The following is a 22563-nucleotide window of genomic DNA, read 5'->3' as shown; positions in this document are numbered from 1 at the left end:
TGTTGTTTTGTGCTTTTTCCCTTGACTTTTTTTGAAAGATCAGAGGAAGGCGTGAAACATATCCACAATTACCTGGAGGAAACAGCAGCAATCACTGTTTCCTGCTGGATCTGCCAGTTCTAAGGGATGTGAGCAATTATGCTGGTGGTATGTGTCTTGGACAGCTAACAATGATATAATTAATGGAGGAATTTCATAACACTCTGCTCATAATGTGTACGTGTTTGATCAGTGTCTGGCATGGGTGTAAGCCATCCGGGCATTGCTGTTGCCACTGCAAGGCAGACCCAGTAGACAAAAGGTGGGAGTAGCCAGTCACCAATTATCTCCTTCTGGAGTCTGGTCATTGGCCATAGATAGGACCAGGGTGGGCTCTGGCCATTTCAGGCCTGTTATTCAATGTTAAGTGTTGAGAACCACAGGCAGATAGTATTCCCTTCTTCTAAGACTCTAATAATTGCATTTATCTCATTGTGTTTCCAAGTTTATTTCACTTTGGGATTTTTTTTTTTTAATTATGAAAGCAATATGTGGTCATTAGAAAAAGTCAATGGAGGCAAGTAAAAGAAAAGTCAACAGACTGCCCTTCCCACTTCCAGACTCTCCCTGCCCTGGTGGAGGGTTGCCAATGTTGGTGTCACACTGTATTGGGCTTATTTTTATGATAACCCTCTCCCCCACTATGTTATGAGATCATAATGGGCAGAGACTGTCCCTCTTGTATTCACCTTTGCCTCCTTACCTTCTGCCACATGGCCTGACATAAATAATCAGGGCCCATCACATAGCAGTTGCTTAAGTAATCAGATAAATGAACAAATGAGTGAATGGAGTGATTTTTTTTAGGCTTTGCCCTTGGGACCATTGTTTCTATCCCTTTCATTGTAATTTTAGAGATAAACTGGATACAAGAGGAGACCACCATTTTTGTCACTTTTTGGTTTGTAGGAATGTTTATACAGATGGTGCTCTGTGACAAGGTGTAGGGTCTACAGCCCCTTTATCCTGCTAGAGGTACAGATTTATGAATTATGTAGATAAAGTTAATCTTATTTAGAAACTGGTAGATGACTGGCAGAGAATAAATCAGAGATGATGGGCTTAGCACTTCCATGGAATTATAAGATGTGGTATTTGTAATATATTTTAAGTTTTTAAAATGCTTTTTTTAAAGAACTTAAAATGTATTATAAATATCACATCTTATAACTAGTTCTTATATTACTTCTATGTAGTCTAGAAACTTACTATGCACTCTCTGCATGTCAGGCACTGGGATATTATCACAAGTAAAGCGGAAGGAAGGTTCTTGGCTAAGAGAGGACAAAAGTCCTATCCCCAGAGACATTCAAACCACGTGGGCAAAGCTGCCTCTGTAGATTTGAAAGGGAAGATAGAGAAAAATATCTTGAAGATCAGCACAGAGAAAGGGGATGTTCAGGAATGATGGAAGCAAGAATTATTTTTACTTAGATTTTGGATTATGGCCTGTTTTCCTTCACTTGGAGCAGTTGTTTCTCCAAGTGGGCTCTGGAACCACCTACATAGAATTCTTATTAAAATTGCATTTTTCTACCTCCTAAGGAATATGCAATCCAAATTTCCAGAGCAGGAACCCAGGAGTCTGCATTTTAATCTTTAAGAAAATTCATGCAACTCTAAATTGCAGCCAGGAGCCATTCATAAAATAACACGACAGAACCTAAACATTTCCTGACTGGGTCAAGACCCTAAACAGCATTTAGACCGAAAGGATGTCTTTACATTATGATCTTTTTCTGACAAGCGCATGGAACAATGGTTTTACTAAGTCCAGAAAATGAAATGATTTTTGCCCAGTTCAAAATTCAAGCGTCTATTATAATGACCTGGATTACCAGGCCATTGTGACACCAACATTGGTAACCTCCTGCCAGGGCAGGGAGAGTCTGGAAATGGGAGGGGCAGGTTATTGACTTTTCCTTTACTTGTTTCTATTGACTTTTTATAATGGCTATATAGTGCTTTATAATTTAAAAAAATCCCAGAATGAAATAGACTTGGAAACACAATGGGATAAATGCAATATTACAATCTTAGAGGGAGGGAACAGTGTCTGTCTGTGGTCCTCAACAGTTAACGTGGAATAACAGGCTTGAAGTGGCCAGAGCCCACGCTAGTTACAACCATAGCCAATGACCAAGAGAAAACTGGTGACTGGTTACTCCCACCTCAGCAAAAGATAACATTTCACCTTCTCTCTCCCTTTCACCCTAAATTTGGATGAGTGTGTCTATGAGAATTGCTTTAGGACATAGAAATTGATCCAATATGCCACAGTACATCATTTTCAGAGTGAGATTCAGCTGAAACACACTATATATTTTATTCTGATTCTCAGTCTTGAATTTTCTATAATTCGTAAGACAGTACTGGTTCTGCAAAATTTTCTCATAACAGTACGTCATCATAAGCACCACTCATTATAATTCTAAAAAAGGACTCTAGATAGCGCCACTGAGCTCCAGCCTGGGCGACAGAGCGAGACTCCGTCTCAAAAAAAAAAAAAGGACTCTAAAACATTCATTCAATGGCAGAGCCAGAAGAATGTATGTGCATGCTTCATTGATGAATACTTTGAAGGGGATAATACCAATTTCTGATATGTTTCCTTTTAAGAAGTTTAAATGTGTTAGAAATATTTTACCTTTTCATCTGTCAGTTGACAACTTATAATTTTTAAGCTCTTAAGCTCTTTACAGTATTTCTTTGAAAAATGTGGATATGTTTTTGAGTTCTTTTTAGAATGCTTTTTGTACTCCCTTTTCTGGTTTAATCTCTTTTTTAAAGGGTTACTTTTGAAAAGATGTACTTGTATTATAGTAGAAGGATTTTTTAAAAATCAATTTTATTTCAAAATGAGAAGTCAGTTAAATTAGATCCAAACAGTACCGCTTTTCATCCCTTTCCCACCACCTCCTTTCCCCATCCGCAACTAAACAAAACAGCTTTCCCTTGTCACATTGCTATTGTCACTTCCCGTTGGAGGCAGTTTAACAAAGCCTTCAGTGCAGGCTCTAAAGGTTGGATCTGCTTCAATGTAAGAGCATAAATAGCTTTATTATGGGGGTGAAGTGTTAATGGGAGCCATGAGTAATTGTCAGATACCACACTAAAATGGGCAGGGCAACATGGACGGAGCTGGAGACCACTAGCCTACGGGAATTAGCGCAGAAACAGAAACCCAGATAATGCATGTTCTCACTTATAAGTGGGAGCTAAACACTAAGTACACATGGACACAAAGAAGGGAACGATAGACACTGGGGCCGCTTTTCAGGTGGCGGGTGAGAGAAGGGTTGAGGATGGAAAAACTACCTATTGGGTGTTATGCTGATTACCTGGTACACCAAATTCCTGTGACACACAATTCACCCATGTAGCAAACTTGCACGTGTACCTTTTGAACCTAAAATACAAGTTAAAAAGAAAAATAAAATCAAGTGACCAGGTCCTCATTGGCAGTGGTTCTGAGCTGCGTGTTAGGTTCACCTTCCTGCATGTGGTTTTGTTGTTATTGTCCTTGAACAGTGCCCGAGTCCTACCCCAGGCTGACTTGTCCAATTCTCAGGTGATGGTGGTCCCATGATTTTGATCTCAGCCAGAGCTGAGAGCCACTAAAGTTATTTTTTTAGAGGTTGCCATTAGACCTCCTTTATCTGAATCTCCGGGAATGCTGGGTTAAAGTGTATATTCCTTCTCCTCATCCTAGATCTGCTGAATCAGTCGCTAGGAGTGGGATCAGACCATTCTTTAAGCGGGTCACATGATTCTTTTGTGCTCTGAAGTTTGAGAATCCCCGGCCTCTGGGACACCCAGTGGTTATATTAAACCTGGATTAGGGATGTGATTTGGCAAACAGTGGTGAGACTATTGAGAATCAGTGTTCTAGCTAGTTTATCTGGGCTAAAGGGCTTCTCCTGCCCTTCTGGAAAAGTGTGTTCACTCCTGGCCCTGCACCCTCCTTTCACCTACTCTGTGTATTACCCAAAGGTTTTTTGGGTCTGAACGACTCATTCAGCCTGTGGCTGAGTCTCTAATGGACAAACACTATGGTGTGGGCGAGAATACATAGTAGGATGTCTATCCTAGCTGACGAGAATCACAGATCCTATTTGGAAAGATAAGTGTTGCTTAGAAAGGCAACACAGAGGGCATGGAAGCTGGTACCATTGAATTCATGCCGAAAGAGTGAGCCTGGCCATAGAGGCTTATTTGCCGTTCAGGGGAGGAAAAGATTCCCATGGCCTAAGGAAGGTGGAGAAGACTTCGGAGAAAGTTAAAGACTTCATTTCTGGATCAAAGCATTCGTTCACTGGAAGACTCCATTTCTCTAGACAATTTTGGTATAAACATACCAGTAGTTGTAGTTTTGGCCATATTAAATGGGAATGATTAATATGAGCTGTAATGTTGAGCGAAAGATATGTATCAGATGAATACAACTTTTTTCCCCTTATTTTTGATATTTGATTGCTGTCTTCTTGAAGTAGCCATTAGCCTGAATCATATGTGTGTGTGTGTGTGTGTGTGTTTGTGTGCATGTGTGTATGTATGTTTATGTATATAGTTTTGAAAGAAGAGTAAGTAAAAAGTGCCAAAGTGTCCACATTTTTTTTCTGCACATTATCCCATATGAAACCTACCATTTAATATTCTGGAATTCACCTTTACTTTGCGTGTGTGTGAATCAGCATCTTGTACCCCAAGACATGTTTGTGTTTATTTAAGCCAACTCTGTGTGGGAGGAAAAGCTGAGGTATAAGGGTTATTTTGGTAATTGTGGCTTTAGGTGAAAACCTTTTTGATTAGGAAAAATTTTTGCCAGCACAAGTACCAAGAATTATGCAAAATAAAATCTAACAAAGGGTGTCTCTCTTTCCTGCCTCCCCTCCTGTGCTGTGGAGAGACCCATGCCACTCAGCCTGCGTGTGCCCTGGAAAGGCGCTTGGAATTACGGCTTTGTCTACAAGGCTGGCTGCCTCCTCAGTGAGTCTGTGGTGGTTGGAATAATGTGATAAATGGGATGCGTTTGAAAAAAATTCTCCATTTAGCTTCCCCCCCCCCCCCCCCCCGCACACCCAGAACAACAGCTGTGGTAGCAAATGGAGACTTGGCTCATGGATTCATATTTAGTCTTGTTTGACAATTCCAGATATTTTTAAGCAGGATTGAGTCAGGCAGCCCACAGCACGGCATTCAAACTGTCTTAATCAGCCAGCCTGTTTGGCACACAAGGACTTTGTTTTATCCTAGTAGTAAATAATACTAAATCAAGCAATATGATGTACTGAATGTACCCAAAGTCACAGCATTCAGTATTTTACTACAGCCTGTCAGCGTCTCTTTTTACATGCTTGTTCTGTTCACTGCTGGTTGTTTTATTCATTGTAGCTTTTGAATTCCATCCTTAGCCAGGTCTGGATTCGTGGTTTTCATACATAATAGTCTCCTATGTTTTCTGCCAGTGTGGCCCTTCCTCCTTGCCCTCCTCCCTTTACATAGCATTGCCAAGTAGATGCAGCGTTCATTTTTGCCCAGAAGGGTTTCCTATTGTGGCACCTCATTTCCTTATTAAGATCATGGGATTTTGTCATTTGCCCCTTCTGTGGATGAGTGAATCTCATCCCAAGAGCCTGCTCTCGATGTATGGGGTTTCTTACACTGTTCCAGGTCTTCCGTTCCCAGGCTCCTCTTCATCTCTCCAGGTAGGTAGGTCTCTGAAGTCTTCACGTTCAAGCCCTCCCTTCAGCTCTGTGGCTGTCCTTGCTGCCTTCTGAAGAAGGACTTTGTTTGTCTTGTCTACCTCTCTGCTAGCTGCTCAGATTTTCCGGATAAGTCAAACCCGAACACATCAGAATGAACTTTCCCATTGACCTTGGTATTCTCCTCAAGCTATTCACCCTTTCTCTCTTCTGATTGCCAGGCTTTTTGAAGGCATACTCTACCCCATGTTCTCAGATGTGGAGATTTAACAGAACAGTTTAATTTTTTTAATGGGATCTGACACAGGATTGCTAATTCTTCATTTTGATAATAAAAACATATCACCATCATTTAGTAAAAGACAAAGAGATTTCAACCCACTAGTCAGAATATAATCTCAGATTAAACAACAGTCCTTTTAAGTAAATACATTCAGCTTTATTATCAGAAAACCTTTCTCTCTGCTTCTTTCATTTTGCCAACTGTGAATACTGTGTCTCCGACTAGAATTTGACAACTACTGTGTACGCTCACTCTGTCTGCCTCCTCTTTATCCACTGCCTTCTCAACCTTTGTGTTAATAGCTCGGCATCCCCTCAGACCACTCTGCCCTTGTCCTCTCAAAGATGACCACAAATTCCCGACAGCCAGGCCTGCATCTGTCTTGCCTGTTGTGTTGCCGCAATGATCCACCCTCTGGGTGACTCTCTGCTCTTTTGACTTCTGGGACGACTCCGCAGTTCTCTTCCCCTCTGCCTCCTGGGTCTCCACGGAAGCTTGTGTCTTGTTCCCCTCTTCATAACAGCAGGTTCACTTCCCTGCAAACTTGCTTCCTCTCTCCCCACACTGCTCATCCACCCCCATCTCTGTGTAAAATGAGTACCAAATGGTATCTTGGAACCTCAGGCTTTGTTTCTGACTCCTCACTTTCTGTCTCCCTATGCATTCCTTCAGCATTTTTGACTCCTGCAGTGTGTCTGGAGCTGATCAAATCTGACTTCAGACCCTCAACCGCTGCTTTGCAGTCTTCCTTGGCCACAAGGCAGATGGCTGGAATTTCAGAGCCCTGCTCTTTCACATGTCAGCAGAATAACCTTGGACAATTTATTTAATGTTTCCAAGCCTGCTTCTGCGTCTGTTAATGGGACTCCTGCTATCTATCTCAATACTTGTGGCAAAGATTAGAGAGAATGCATGCAAAATGCCAGTCATTATACCTGGTACGTAACAGGCCCTGAAAAATGGCAGCTCTTCTTATGTGGAGTCATATAGTCAAAGAGGGCTTGGAGGGAAGTAATTCATTCCCCTTTGCACTTTTACTGATCTGAGCCTGTCCTCTGCTGTTTCTCCCAGTGCCTAGGACTTACCACTTACGTCTAAAGTAGCAGTGACACCAGCTGTCAGGTGACTAATTTTAACAAAGCCTTCTTTGAGCAATCGATAGTTGGAAGGCGATTCCAAATTTTCATTGGGGAAATAGAAATATTGTGCTTAAAAGATATGAAGTGTCCATATGGCTGAAAGGAGGCGATTGCGTGTTCACTCTTGATACCATGGCAGCCAGCTGGAGCACAGGCGCCAGCTCAGCATCAGCCAGGATGAGCCATAGTGCACATTTTCTTAGCAGGAATTGCTCTAGCATTTTGAGAATTCAGTGTGCTAACAAGAATATTAATCTGCTGTAATAATTCCTCTCCTCTCATTGTAGAGGACAGTGTTGTATGGGAAGAAGATGAAGTTCTATGTAATCTTGCTTTTGCATTATCCGTAGCACTTTCATATTGGTAAATATAGAAGGGATCAATACAGATGTTAATAGTTTGCATGAGAAGCGTGAGAACGAAAACCTAACTGGGCTTACCTGTAGGTACATCTTGTATATTTTTTCCTTAAACACTCAGAACACAAATGTAATTAGACTCAAATGGGGAAATTGTTTATCTTGAGCAAGTCCGGAGGTGACGTAAAGAATGTCTATGCAGAAGGTTGTTAGTCTTTGTATCCACATGCAATTGCTGATTCCTGTTAGGGTTGCCTTTGCCTCTGGACCTCTTGGTGGGACAGTTTGTGGAGTAGTTTTATTGTGAGTAGTTTTATTTGTGAGGTACCATTTGTTTATGCCATATTATTTTTTGTTTGTCTCCGATTTGTTTTAACATCAGTGATGTGGCAGTGAGGGTACAGTCTTCAAATTCTTGATTGCTTATGCAGTTACATGTTTTTAAAATCTAATATTGGATACTAGTGACAGAGAACTTAATGACTCAGTCTTTTTTTTTTTTTTTTGAGACGGAGTCTCACTCCGTCACCAGGCTAGAGTGCAGTGGCGTGATCTCGGCTCACTGCAGCCTCCACCTCCTCGAATCAAGTGATTCTCCTGCCCCAGCTTCCTGAGTAGCTGGGACTACAGGCCCGCGCCACCATGCCCAGCTAAGTTTTGTATTTTTAGTAGAGATGGGGTTTCATCATGTTGGCCAGGATGGTCTTGATCTCCTGACCTTGTGATTCGCCTGCTTCAGCCTCCCGAAGTGCTGGGATTACAGGCATGAGCCACCGTGCCTGGCCAAGACTCAGTTCTTTCTATATTGACAGAGTTCTTGATATTTCCTTCCTCTGGTTTGAGTGTGTCCAGGTTGAGAGGAGACCAAGAAAGCATATGCCCCAAGCCTTACCAGTTGGTAGGAAAAGTGACCCACATATAAAAACCATCCTGGGCCACTTGGGGAAGGTTGCCTTCCTCTCCCTTATAATCCTGTACATTTGTGTACTTTACCAAGTTATAACGTACATTCTCACTTTACCTATCAGTAGACTTGTGAGGTGGATGAGACAGAGATTCCAGATCCCTTTCACAAGGAAACAGAAGCCCAAAGTGGTTGAAGTTTACCTGTATTAAATGAAGATGCTGGCTGTGGAGTCGTTCTTGATTCCAGACCCTGTGGGGTTAGTCAGTACGTGTTGTCAAATGCCTGCCAAGGCCCCATACTGTGGCGATGGTAGGGCACAGTAGAGAACAATATAGGTGTGGTTCCTGACCTAGTGGAGGATACATCTAGTGGGAAGGTTATTGAATAGATTTTATAGATAATCACTGCTGAGAAAAATGCTTCAAACAAGGAGTATTGGGCACCATGGAAGGCCTCATTATTTGGGGGATTCATGGAAGATTTAATTGAAAATGTAAGACAGTATATTGCCTTTTTGTTAGTAGTGCTACATTAAGTAAGAAATAATTATGAAACATTTTAACATCGTGTACTGAAATACTAAGTTGTAATCCAAAATTGATAAAGATTATTCATACTAAAGAATTAAATAGGGTTAGAATTTTTAAAGTTTCTTTATTACTTTGATTTTTTAAATTATGTATGTTGAAAATGAATTTCAGTTTGGCCAGTTTAATCTGAAGAATTAGGTAAAGAAAAAATTTAAATCTACCCTAAGTCAGATCAGATGATGCACTGGGTCCCTAGACTGAGCTGCTGAAGATTCAGAGACAGTGTTATCCTTAGCTTTGGCAGGTGGCACACGTCTCTTCACCCTCACTTGTTACTTTCAGAGGCAAGATGGCTTTGTGGGCAAGATCATGGGGCAGGACTGAGATGGCATAGGGCCAAATCCTGGCCTTCCCAATTACCAGCTGTGTAAACTTGGGCAAGGCCCTTACCCATTTGGTGCCTCAGTTTGCTGATTCAGAGAATGGAGATGATAGTAATAGTACCTCCTTAACGTTTTTGTGAAGGTTTAAATGAGTTCATTTTTGCAATGTGTTCAGAATTGTGCCTCACACTTAGTAGGCACTCCGTAAAGTTCTGCCGCTACAGTTTTATGATCAGGGTGGTAAAGGGGCCTCTGAGTGCAGTGAGGCTGGAACCAGGAGAAAGAAATTGGTCTGTGCCTGGGCCGAATCTAGGACCCTGGCCTTGTTAGCCCCTTGTACTAATTAGGCGAACATAGGCATCTTACTGTAGGGATAGTCATGCTGATGCAATAAGTATGGATGGTTGCTTAAATAGTGCTTGCCCCCTTTTCGGTAGTAAAACTTCAACTTACCTTCCATATCATAGGTCCTGAGGTTTAGAATGTTATCCTTTGTGATTTTACAAAAAGACAAATTACTTGAAGAAGGCAATTATTTGCTTTCTTTAAGCCATTTAGTTTTTTTATTTAACTTTCTTTTGCCAAATGCCATCAACAAATATTTGGTGATCTTAGAGAATAGCCACAAAAAATATGTAAGACTTAAGTTTTGTTTTGATTTGCATTTCATGGTATTCCCAGTGGAAGGAACCTAGTATAATAATTTACTAGCATCATATAGGTCTTGAAGCCAGGAGGAGAAGAGAGGCTATTTATATAGAATAAGAAGAGATACCAGTGAGTAACTGATTTATTCAAAAAGAATTTACTGTGCTGTTTAGACCAAACAGAGGCCGTCTCCCCATAGTCCTTCCCAAAGGAGATGCCCAGGAGTTTCCAAACTCACATATACCTAGAAGGAACTTGAGAAATCACTTAATCCAGTCTGTCTCCATCAAAGAGGGACTCCAAAATGGTGATAGCTTTTCAGAAAAGGTCGTGAGTACACCTTAAGGATTCTGGGGATGTGGGAAAAAAGCCCGAATTTCTTACAGAAGAATATAGAGTGAGCTTAGGCATTACTTTTAGGATACAGTGGGGTGGAATCTCAACTTGGCATGTTCAAAAACGGCTGCTGAGGAAAGAATATGAGTACCAGGAGGGCAGGGAATATCCTTTTAAATCACTTTTTAAGTGATGGTATCTGTTGTGAAAACTATTCTCTCAGAAGCCCTCTGGCAAGTAGCGCCAGGACTGTTCTCCTGGCGGCATTGAAGGAGACTGTGCATGGACAGAGCTTAGGGCTGATTATGAGTTTTCTATGTACAGGCTGTAGTAATGTTTATATTGCCAAACTACAGATTTCATGTTTTTATTTCTAAAGTATGACTATAAATCTCACTAATTGAAAACAATTCGAATTCAGAAATAATAGCTTCTATAGAGTGGGTCAGAATTAAAGGTTAGTTTAAGAAAGTTGTAGGAAAAAAATTAATTTTACAATCATTCTTAGACATTTTATACATATCAAATTTTATGCTTTTATTCCTGGTGTATGTAGAACAAGCCCAGTTTGAATTAATGAAAAGTATGATTAATTTTATTTTTATTTTTTATTTTATTTTCATTTATTTATTTATTTTTTACCAGGAGTGGTGGCACGCACCTGTAATCCCAAACGCTTTAGGAGGCTTAGACGGGAGGATTGCTTGAGCCCAGGAGTTTGAGACCAGCCAGGGCAAGACAGTGAGACCCTGTCTCTACAAAACATTTTAAAATTAGCTGGGCACGGTGGTGTGCACCAGTGCCAAAATTTTTTGTTTGTTTGTTTCACCTTATGTAAAAGCTTGAACTGAGTGTTGGCACGTAGTAATTTTGGGTTACGTTCCTTAATGAGCAGATGGAAATCTCATTAATAGTACTAAGTATTATTAGTATGCTAACTATATAATAATAAGTATTTCTAATACTCTAAGTTACGTAGATGCTTATTCAGGGTTTAATCATTATTGCTTCTCAAATAGTTAAAACTAGCAAAAGCCCTCTAAATGTTATTTCTATTGGTAATGCTACTTTTTTTTTTTTTTTTTTTTGGGACAGAGGCCCTTAGGCTGGAGTACAGTGGCCCTATCTTGGCTCACTGCAACCTCCACCTCCTGGGTTTAAGCGATTCTCCTGCCTCAGTTTCCCGAGGAGTAGCTGGGATTACAGGCATGCACCATGACACCCAGCTAATTTTTGTATTTTTAGTAGAGACGGGTTTCCCCATGTTGGCCCAGGCTGGTCTCGAACTCCTGACCTCAAGTGGTCTGCCCGCCTTGACCTTCCAAAGTGCAGGTATTACAGGTGTGAGCCGCTATGCCCAGCCAGTATGATGCTACTCTTCAAATTATTTGGCCTTGAATGGAAAACAGTGGTCGTCTCTTTTGATCCCCTCACCCAGTGTTCTAGTGTGCCATTTACTTTACCCCCCTTTATCCTACTTATATTGTAAGTTGGAGGTGTCAGTATCATCTTTTTTTATAGGAGAGGGAACTCCTTGTCTAGCAGATTAATTGTGAACAGATCAAGGTGGCATATGGTAATCTGCTATCAAGAGATCTTTCCAGCCTTCTCTCCAGATACTCTCATTTTGATACCCTGTTGTTCAGGCAGACTGTACCATCATCCCTAGGGATCACCCTCTCATCACTGTGCATCAAATATCACATTCATGCCTGTGCTTCTCCTTTGCTCTTATTTATTTGATTCAAAGCATAACAGGGTCCTTCTTTGTCTGGCTTCCTGCCTTCTCAACTCCTGCAGCACTTAACATTATAATATACTAGCGTTATTTAAAAATACTTGCCGATGATCTATTTTACAGATAAGGAAATTGAGGCACAGATAAGTAGTTTACCCAGGGGCACAAACCTAATAAGTGCAGAAAACTGGTGCAGATATTGCTCTTATGGCTGTTCAGATTTGATGGAGGATAAATTGAATACAGAGAGAGACCATTTAAGAAGCTATTGTCATCATCTGGTAGATTGGGGCCTGAACTATGTTGATAATAATAGGAATGGACAGAAGATGGACAGGAAAAATAATTAGAGAATACCAAAAGGATTTGGAAATTGGATGTGAGTGTCAAAGAGGGAGATGGTGGGGTCTGGGGGAAATATTCAAATTACAATTTTTAATGGGGTATTGTGGTCAGGCTAGACCTCGTTGAGAAGATTTTTTTTTTCTTCATACATTTAGTTTTAAACCTCACATTTGTCCCCAGCAGAACATTTGGGAATCAGTTAAACGTGATTTCAGGTGGGAATAACCTGCAAGCTGTATAGTATCTCTTGTAAGAGATCTGGCACTGAGCGGTTTTCTTAGTGGTAAAATAGAGATACTATATACCACATGAAAGAACAATGTTCTCATACAGTCTTTGTTGCATATGTTTTCTTATCCATTCCTTCAGGACCTATGGACTGCTTACAATATTCTTAATACTGTGTGGGCTCTGAGAAGCTGCAACTGACAAGGCCAACATGGTCTCTCTTCCCCGGGGATCTTAGAGTTTAGTAAGGGAGATTTACCATCATCAAACAATTAGTTAATTAAAACTGTAACAGATCTTACAAACGTGAAACCCAAGGAACTTGAGAACTGGAGAACCCAATCTAATTTTGGAGTTCAAGGAAACTCCAAGAGGATTTGACATGTTAGTTGAGTATTTCAGGGTAAGCAGCTTGCTTAAAGCAAACCAGCAATCAAGACCCTTTAACCCACACTATTGCCTTTCTTGTCTAAAGTTTTTATTTTACAGGCAAATATATTCAAAGGGTCAAGTTAGGAACATGCGTGTAATGGAAAGAAGTGGTGTTGGGAGTCAGGAGACTTGTGTTCTGTTTACTATCTGCTACTTTATGCATACAAGCAATTTAGCCTGGAGAGAGAATTCACCTTCCTATAAACCAGACTTCTAGGTCAGCTGTGTCTGGACTTAGTCCAGCTGTGTTTTCTGGCAGTTGTTTTTGTTATCCCCTGATCCCTGAATTCTGGACCAGCTCAACCAGAATTTCTTACAGACACCATTCATGTGATTTCTCGGTTGGCCCATCTTCTCAGGTCTCAGTGATGCTTCTGTTACTCTGAGCAATATTGAAGCCTTCTACCTAAAAGACATACCTTTCGTCTTTACCCTCTGCTTCTTTGATTTTTATTTTTTGTTGATAGAGTAGTAAGCCACTGTAAAATTTATATTTTAATGTGTGGCTTCATCCTCTTCCTCAGTACTTGTGAGACACCTCTTTTCAAATTTTTCTTTCTCAGCGCTGTAATTTATTAGGAGGTGTCTTTTTTAGTTTTATCTTTAATGGACACATAATTGTACACATTTATGAAGTGCAGTGTGGTGTTTTGATACTTTTATTCAATGCATATTGATCAAATCAGGATAGTTAGCATATGTGTGACCTCAACATTTATAATTTCTTTGTGGTGAGATTGTTCAAAATCTTCTCTTTTAGTTATTTTGAATTTAATATATTATTGTTTATTCTAGTTACCATGCATACTGTGGAATGGAACCCTAGAACTTATTCCTCTTATCTTACTGTAACTTTGTACCTGTTAGCCTTTTTCCCATCCCCTTCACCCCACTACCCTTCCTAGGCTCTCTTAATCACTATTCAACTTGCTACTTCTATGAGATCAACTTCTTTAGATTACACATATGAGTGAGATTATGTGATATTTGTCTTTCTGAGTCTGACTTATTTCACTTAAATAATGTCCTCCAGGCTTATCTGTGTTGTCTCGAATGACATGATTTCATTCTTTTTTATGGCTGAATAGTACATTGTGTGAAATATACACATTTTCTTTATCCATTCATCTGTTGAGGGACACTTAAGTTGATTCCATATCTTGACTCTTGTAAATAATGCTGTGGTAAACATGGGAGTGCAGATATATCTTCGATATGCTGATTTCATATCCTTGAGATATGTGTCTGGTAGTGGGATTGCTGGATCATATGGTAGTTCCATTTTGAATTTTTTGAGGAACCGCCATAATTTTTCATAATGGCTGTACTCATTTACATTCCCATCAACAATGTATAAGAGTTCCCTTTTCTCTGCATCTTTGCCAGTATTTGTTATTTTTTTGTCTTTTTGATAATAGCTATAATAACTGGGGTGAGACGATATCTCATTGTGGTTTTGATTTGCATTTCCCTTGTGATTGGTAATGCTGGGCTTTTTTTTCATGTACTTGTTAGCCATTTGTATGTCTTCTTTTGAGAAATGTCATTCAGATCAGATCTTATGCCCATTTTTAAAAATCGAATTTTTCTTTTTTGCTATTGAGTTTTTTCTGTATTCTGGATATTAACAATCCCTTGTCAGATGCGTAGCATGCAAATATTTTCTGTCATTCTGTAGGTTGTCTCTTCATTCTGTCGAGTCTTTTCTTGGCTGTGAAGAAGCTTTTTAGTTTGATAAAATCCCATCTGTCTGTTTTGTTTTGTTTTGTTTTTTGAGACGGAGTTTCACTCTTGTTGCCCAGGCTGGGGTGCAGTGTCGTGATCTTGGCTCACTGCAACCTCTGCCTCCCAGGTTCAAGCGATTCTCCCGACTCAACCTCCTGAGTAGCTGGGATTACAGGCACGTGCCACCATGCCCAGCTAATTTTTGTATTCTTAGTGGAGACAGAGTTTCGCCATGTTAGCCAGGCTGGTCTCGAACTCCTGACCTCAGGTGATCTGCCGCCTTGGCTTCCTGAAGTGCTGGGATTACAGGTATGAGCTACCGTGCCTGGCCTGTTTTTTGCTTTTGTTGTCTGTGCTTTTGAGGTCTTGTCCAAAGAAATCCTTGCCCAGACCAATGCCGTGAAGCATTTCTCTTGTTTTCCTTTGGTAGTTGCATAGTTTCAGGTCTTACATTTAAGGCTTTAACCCATTTTGAGTCAATTTTTGTATATGGTGAGAAATAGGGATCTTGTTTCATTCTTCTGCATGTGGATATCTGGTTTTTCCAGCACACTCAATGTGTGTTTTTGGCACCTTTGTCGAAAATCAGTTGGCTGTAAATGAGTGGATTTATTTCTCTCTTTTTTTAAAAAAAAATTTTTATTTCCATAGGTGTTTGGGGAACAGGTGGTATTTGGTTACAAGAGTAAGTTCTTTAGTGGTGATTTGTGAGACTTTGGTTCAACCATCAACCAAGCAGTACACACTGAACCCAATTTGTAGTGGGTGGATTTATTTCTGGGTTCTCTATTTCATTGGTCAATGTGTCAGTTTCTATGCTAGTACCATACTGTTTTGGTTACTATTGCTTTGTAGTATAGTAATTTACATTCTCACCAACAGTGTGTAAGAATTTCCTTTTCTTTGCATTCTTTTGAAGTCAGGTAGTATGTTGCTTCCAGCTTTGTTCTTTTTCTTTAGCATTACTTTGGCTTTTTGGGGTCTTTTGTGGTTCTGTAAGAATTAGAGGATTGTTTTTTCTATTTCTATGAAGAATATCAATGGTATTTTGATAGCAATTGCATTGAATCTATAGATTGCTTTGGGTAGTATGGACACTTTTAACAATTTTTTTCTTTTTCCTTTTTTTCTTTTGGAGACAGAGTCTTGCTCTGTCACCCAAGCTGGAGTTCAGTGGTGTGTTCTCGGATCACTGCAACCTTGGCCTCCCAGGTTCAAGCAATTCTCTTGCCTCAGCCTCCAGAGTAGGTAGGATTACAGGCATGTGCCACTGAGCCTGGCTAATTTTTGTATTTTTAGTAGAGATGGAGTTTCACCATGTTGGCCAGTCTGGTCTCGAACTCCTGACCTCAAGTGATCTGGCTGCTTCGACCTCCCGTGCTGGGATTGCAGGCGTGAGCCACCATGCCTGGCCACAATGTTAATTCTTCTAACCCATAAACACAGTGTATCTTTCCATTTATTTGTGTCCTCTTCAATTTTTTTCATCAGTGTTTTATAGTTTTCTTTGTAGAGATTTTTTACCTATTTGGTTAAATTTATTCCTAGGTATTTTATTTTTTGTAGCTATTATAAATGGGATTGATTTTAAAAAATTTCTTATTTAGGTAGTTCACAATTGGTGTATAGAAATGCTACTGATTTTTCTATGTTCATTTTGTATCCTGCAACTTTATTTACTAATCCTCACAGGTTTTTTATGGAGTCTTTAGGGTTTTCTATATGTAAAATTATGTCATCTGCAAACAAGGACAATTTAGCTTCTGCTTTTCCAGTTTGGATGCCCTTTATTCCTTTCTCTTGCCTAATCTCTCTGGCCAAGACTTTCAGTACTATGTTGAATAAAAGTGGTGAGAGTAGATATTCTTGTCTTGTCTAGATCTTAGAAAAAAAGCTTTCAACTTTTCTTCATTCCATATGATGTTCATTGTGTATTTGTCATATGTGGCCTTTATTGTGCTGAGATAACGAGGCACCTCTTTTCTCAGCCTTATAGACTGCTCCTCCGAACCAAAAATAGCGACAACAAGAGAGACTCTCATGGAGTATTCAGGCTGACCAGTGCTTTTCAGATCATGGCAAGCCAATGGCATGGCATGGCCTCACTTGCCTGAACAGTGATGCTCATCCTGTAATGAAATTGCTTGTTTCTTCTTAAGCATGGCAGTGCCATGACTTGAACATGGGAGGGCCAGCACTCAGTGAAATAGATGTGTAGTGATGGTTGAGTCACTTCGTCTCTCTGAGCCTTAGTGTCTATTTTGTATAATGAAAGTTAAAATAGTTTATTTTGAGGAGATTAAATAAGATAATGTATATAAAAGGGCTACAGCTGAATCTGTACTAAGGGTCCACAAATGTTCGTGAGTTTTAAAAATCGATTCCAGATTTAACTATAGATTCAACAGCTATATATATATATATAAAACAAACACTATGGTCCTACTTTCACAAATAAGCTATTATATTTATGCTATTACTTTCATAAATAGGTGATTATATTTATATAAACTAGGACCATATTGTTTGTTTTTCACTACCTCATTTGACCATGCAAGGCAGAAAATAGTGTGAGGAAAATGTCAGCATAGATCCAGATGTTTTACGCTTTTAAATTTGAACTAAAATCTTTCATGGAGCATCTGATTCCTGTGAGGCTGTTGGAGCGAGACATCCATTTTCCCTTTAATTCTCCCTTTTCCCTGCCACCCACAATTTAGAAATATTAAGTATGTTTTGGCTCAGATTGCATTAGTCAGACTGGTGGAAGAAACAGCAAGAACCAGGAGAAATCTTTCTATTTTAGCCCTTCTCAATGTTAATACGTCCAAAATAAATGAATCTTTGAAGTTAAATGCTACAGACTAACATTTTAAAGGCCCAAAAGATATAATCTCAAGTTTTGTATCAAGAAAGAATTTAAAATAACAACTGGTCATTTAAAAATCACAATATTTAAAGGCCAGTAAATGTGGGGGAAAATATTCAGCTGCATTAGTAATAAAAAGAATATAAAATAAAATGTTGACATACTATTTTAGCAATACAATTGGCATTTTTTTTTAATGTAACAGAAAGAAAAGAGGAGGAGCGATGTTGAATAGGGCATCTTGTACAGGCTGATGAAAGGTTAAGTAGGCATAAGTTGCTCCACGCAAAAGCAATTTAACAATATTTTTCAAGCGCTGTAGAGATGTTAATGCCTTTGACACAGTAATTCTACTTCTGGGAACATAGCCTAAGGAAATAATCAGGAATGCACATAAATATAACATCAGGAACTTTGTAACAACCTAAATGCCCAACAGTGGAGGATTGATTAAATGAAGTATGAAAATATATACAATGTGCTTTTCTGCCATTAAGAACAGCAAACTACTTGGAAAAATAATGATAGGAGAAAAAAGCTTGTAAAGTAATGTAAAGTGCAAAAAACAAATTATCATGAACTTAGTATTATGAAATATAATCTGTTTATACACATATTCTGTATGTGTGTATATGTGTGTACACACGTGTGTGTGTGACAAGTTAAAAAAAAAAATCACAATAAAAGATTACCTCTAGGTGATGAGAGTGTTGGTGGTGTTTATTTTCTTCTTTGTATATTTTCCAAATACTTATGTTTATAATTAGAAAAAAATTCGTAATTTAAAAGTACATTACTTTAGAATACCTGGTACTGATACCACCACATGAAAACATAAAGAAAAAAAGTCTAATGGTAATTACAACAGAATGCCATCAGTGCTTTTGATAGAGTGGTGGGACTTGGTGGTGGTAGTGGTGGTTTTTGTTATTTTATTATTTAATTGATCTGTTAAATAATTGTACATATGTATGGGTACATAGTGATGCTTTGATACATATGGTGTATTGTGATCAGACCAGGGTAATTAACATACTCATCTAAAGCATTTATCATTTCTTTGTGTTAGGAACTTTCAATATCCTCCTTTCAGCCATTTGAAACTATATATTATTGTTAACTGTAGTCATCTTATAGTGCTATACAATAGCAGTTCTCAACTTTTTTGGCACCACGGACCGGTTTTGTGGAAGACAGTTGTATTAGTCCATTTTCACACTGCTGATAAAGACATATCTGAGACTGGGCAATTTAAAACAGAAAGAGGTTTATTTTGACTCACAGTTCCATCTGACTAGGGAGGCCTCACAATCATGGTGGAAGACAAGGAGGAGCAAGTCACATCTTATGTGGATGGTGGCAGACAAAGAGAGCTTATGCAGGGAAACTCCCCCTTATAATAGCTATCAGATCTTGTGAGACTTACTCACTGTCATGAGAACAGCTCGGAACGACCTTCCCCCATGATTCAGTTACCTCCTACCGGATCCCTCCCACAACACATGGGAATTCAAGATGAGATTTGGGTGGGGACATAGCCAAACCATATCATTCTGCCCCTGGCCCCTCCCAAATCTCATGTCCTCCCATTTCAAAACCAATCATGCCTTCCCAACAGTCCCCTAAACTCTTAACTCATTTCAGCATTAACTCAAAAGTCCACAGTCCAAATCTCATCCAAGACAAGGCAAGTCCCTTCCATCTATGAGCCTGTAAAATCAAAAGCAAGTTAGTTACTTCCTAGATACAATGGGAGTACAGGCATTGAATAAATACATCCATTCCAAATGGGAGACATTGACCAAAACAAAGGAGCTACAGGCCCCATACAAGTGCAAAATCCAGCAGAGCAATCAAATCTTAAAGGTCCAAAATGATCTCCTTTGACTCCATGTCTCACATCCAGGTCATGCTGATGCAAGAGGTGTGTTCCCACGGTCTTAGACAGCTTTGCCTCTGTGGCTTTGCAGGGTATAGCCCCTCACCTGGCTGCTTTCACGGCTGGCCTTGACTGGTGGCTTGTCCAGGTGCATGGTGCAAGCTGTCGGTGGATCTACCATTCTGGGGTCTGGAGAATGATGGCTCTCTTCTCGCAGTTCCAGTAGGCACTGCCCCAGGAGGGACTCTGTGTGGGGGCTCCAACCCCACATTTCCTTTCTGCACTTCCCTAGCAGAGGTGTCCCATGAGGGCCTTGCCACTGCAGCAAACTTTTGTCTGGGCATCCAGGCATTTCCATACATCTTCTGAAATCTAGGCAAAGGTTCCCAAACCTCAATTCTTGACTTCTGTGCACCCGCAGGCTCAACACTACATGGAAGCTGCCAAGGTTTGGGGTTTCCACCCTCTGAAGCAACAGCCCAAGCTATACTTTGGCCCCTTTTGGTCAGAGCTGGAGTGGCTGCGATGCAGGGCACCAGGTCCCTAGACTGCACACAGCATGGGGACCCTGGACCAGGCCCAGGATACAATTTTCTCCTGGGCCTCTGGGCCTGTGATTGAAGGGGCTGCCATGAAGACCTTTGACATGCCCTGGAGACATTTTCGTCATTGTCTTGGGGATTAACATTCAGCTTCTCCTTACTTATGCAAGTTTCTTCAGCCAACTTGAATTTCTCCTCAGAAAATGTTTTGTTTTTTTTTTCTGTCAAATTGTCAGCCTGTAAATTTCCCAAACTTTTATGCTCTGCTTCCCTTATAAACTGAATGCCTTTGACAGCACCCGAGTTACCTCTTGAATGTTTTGCTGCTTAGAAATTTATTCCACCAGATACCTAAATCATCTCTCTCAAGTTCAAAGTTCCACAAATCTCTAGGATGGGGCAAAATGCTGCCAGTCTCTTCACTAAAATATAACAAGTCACCTTTGCTCCAGTTCCCAACAAGTTCCTCATCTTCCACCTCAGCCTGGACTTGATTGTCCATATTGCTATCAGGCTTTTGGTCAAAGCCCTTCAACAAATCTCTAGGAAGTTCCAAACTTTCCCACATTTTCCTGTCTTCTGAGCCCTCCAGACTGCTCCAGCCTCCGCCTGTGAACCAGTTCCAAAGCCGCTTCCACATTTTTGGGTATCTTTTCAGCAGCACCCCACTCTACTGGTACTAATTTAGTCTATTAGTCTGTATTCATGCTGCTGATAAAGACATACCTGAGACTGGGCAATTTATAAAAGAAGGAGGTTTAATTGGACTTACAGTTCCATGTGGCTAGGGAGGCTTCACAATCATGGTGGAAGGCAAGGAGGAGCAAGTCACATCTTACGTTGATGACGTCAGGCAAAGAGAGCTTGTGCAGGAAAACTCCCCCTTATAATAACCATCAGATCTCATGAAACTTACTCACTATCATGTGAACAGCATGGGAAGGACCTGCCCCATGATTCAATTACCTCCTACGAGGTCCCTCCCACAACACATGGGAATTCAAGAAGAGATTTGGGTGGACACACAACCAAATCATATGAGCGGTGTTTCCACAGACCAGTGTTTGAAATGGTTCTGGGACAAATCAAGCTCATTACATTTACTGTGCACTTTATTTCTATTATTATTACATCTGTAATATATAATGAAATAATTATGCAACTCACTGTAAGGTAGATTCAGTGGGAGCCCTGAGCTTGTTTTCCTGCAACTGGACAGTCCCATCTGGGGTTGATGGGAAACAGATCAGATCATCAGGCATTAGATTCTCATAAGGAGCACACAACCTAGATCCCTTGCATGGGCAGTTGACAATAGGGCTCATGCTCTTATGAGAATCTAATGTGGGCGCTGACCTGACAGGAAGTGGAGCTCAGGCAGTAATGCAAGTGATGGGGAGTGGCTATAAATATGGATGAAGGTTCGCTCACCCGCCCGCCGCTCACCTCCTGCTGTGCATCCCAGTTCCTCACAGGTACTGGTTTGTAGCTCAGGGGTTGGGGATCCCTGCCATAGAACACTAGAACTTATTCCTCCTATAGCTATAATTTTGTTAGAGATTTGATGTTTTTAATATTTTTCTTTAATGTGCTTCTGTTGAGAATATATCTTATATTAGGAAAACAAATATAAATGTATTAAAATACTTTATAAATCTAGGTCATGTTTGAATGGAGGTAGCATTTCCAGCTGTTCTCTTGTGAGTGTGATCTATCTTGAGAATGATAAAAACTGTTAATAATGGTGGCAAATTATAGACATTTTCTCTACTCCTACAGAGATTCCTGAAATTCCAGAAAGCATTTCATTCTGTAAAGCACTGCAGGTAGCTGACTTCAGCGGAAACCCACTGACTAGGTAAGCTTTCTGCTTACTTTTCTATCTATAGTAGTAAGGATATCTTTTTTGAGAGCCAAGCAAAGAACACAGTCAGGTTAACCATCTTGGAGGTACCTAGATGGCTCACTATCTTTATCACGGATGGTTGACTTTCACAGATACTTCTTTATAAATAGCCCTGTACAATGAAAGGCACACTATTCTATTGATAGAAACCTCAAAGGATGTTGTAGGGATAAGGTGCAGCACAGCGAAGTGTACAAAACAGGATGAGGAGTGCATTTCTGAAGCAATGTGAAGAGTTGTAGTAGTTTATAAACCCCCATTGATCTGTCCTGTCTTGTGGGGTAAGGCAGGTTTCTAAACTCCCAGAGAGCTTACACCAGAGTTATCCAAGGAGAAAATCATATTACAGTTATTTTTTTGTACTCCAGTAATGAAAAGTGTTTACTATCTTTTTTTTTTTTTTTTTTTTTTTTGAGATGGAGTCTCGCTTAGTCACCCAGGCCGGAGTTGTGTGGCACCATCTCAGCTCACTGCAACCTCTGCCTCCTGGGTTCAAGTGATTCTCCTGCCCCGGCCTCCTGAGTAGCTGGGACTACAGGCGTGCACCACCATGCCCAGCTAATTTTTGTA

General features: G+C 40.2%; 1 protein-coding gene across 2 annotated transcripts in view; it reads left to right on the top strand.

Moving 5' to 3' along the window:
• The window catches only part of LOC105490836 (leucine rich repeat containing 1), a 129585-nt gene that overhangs the window by 60889 nt on the left and 46133 nt on the right, over nt 1–22563 (top strand). For both annotated transcript variants that reach the window (XM_011756789.3, XM_011756790.2), the window contains exon 3: nt 21867–21945. In XM_011756789.3, coding sequence (XP_011755091.1) covers nt 21867–21945 — 79 coding nt within the window. The remainder of the gene's footprint in view (nt 1–21866; nt 21946–22563) is intronic.

Source organism: Macaca nemestrina, chromosome 5, assembly GCF_043159975.1.
Source record: "Macaca nemestrina isolate mMacNem1 chromosome 5, mMacNem.hap1, whole genome shotgun sequence".
In the NCBI taxonomy this organism is placed as follows: Eukaryota; Metazoa; Chordata; class Mammalia; order Primates; family Cercopithecidae; genus Macaca; species Macaca nemestrina.
The sequence above is the reverse complement of the archived record's forward strand: the minus strand, read 5'-3'. Positions and strand labels throughout refer to the sequence as shown.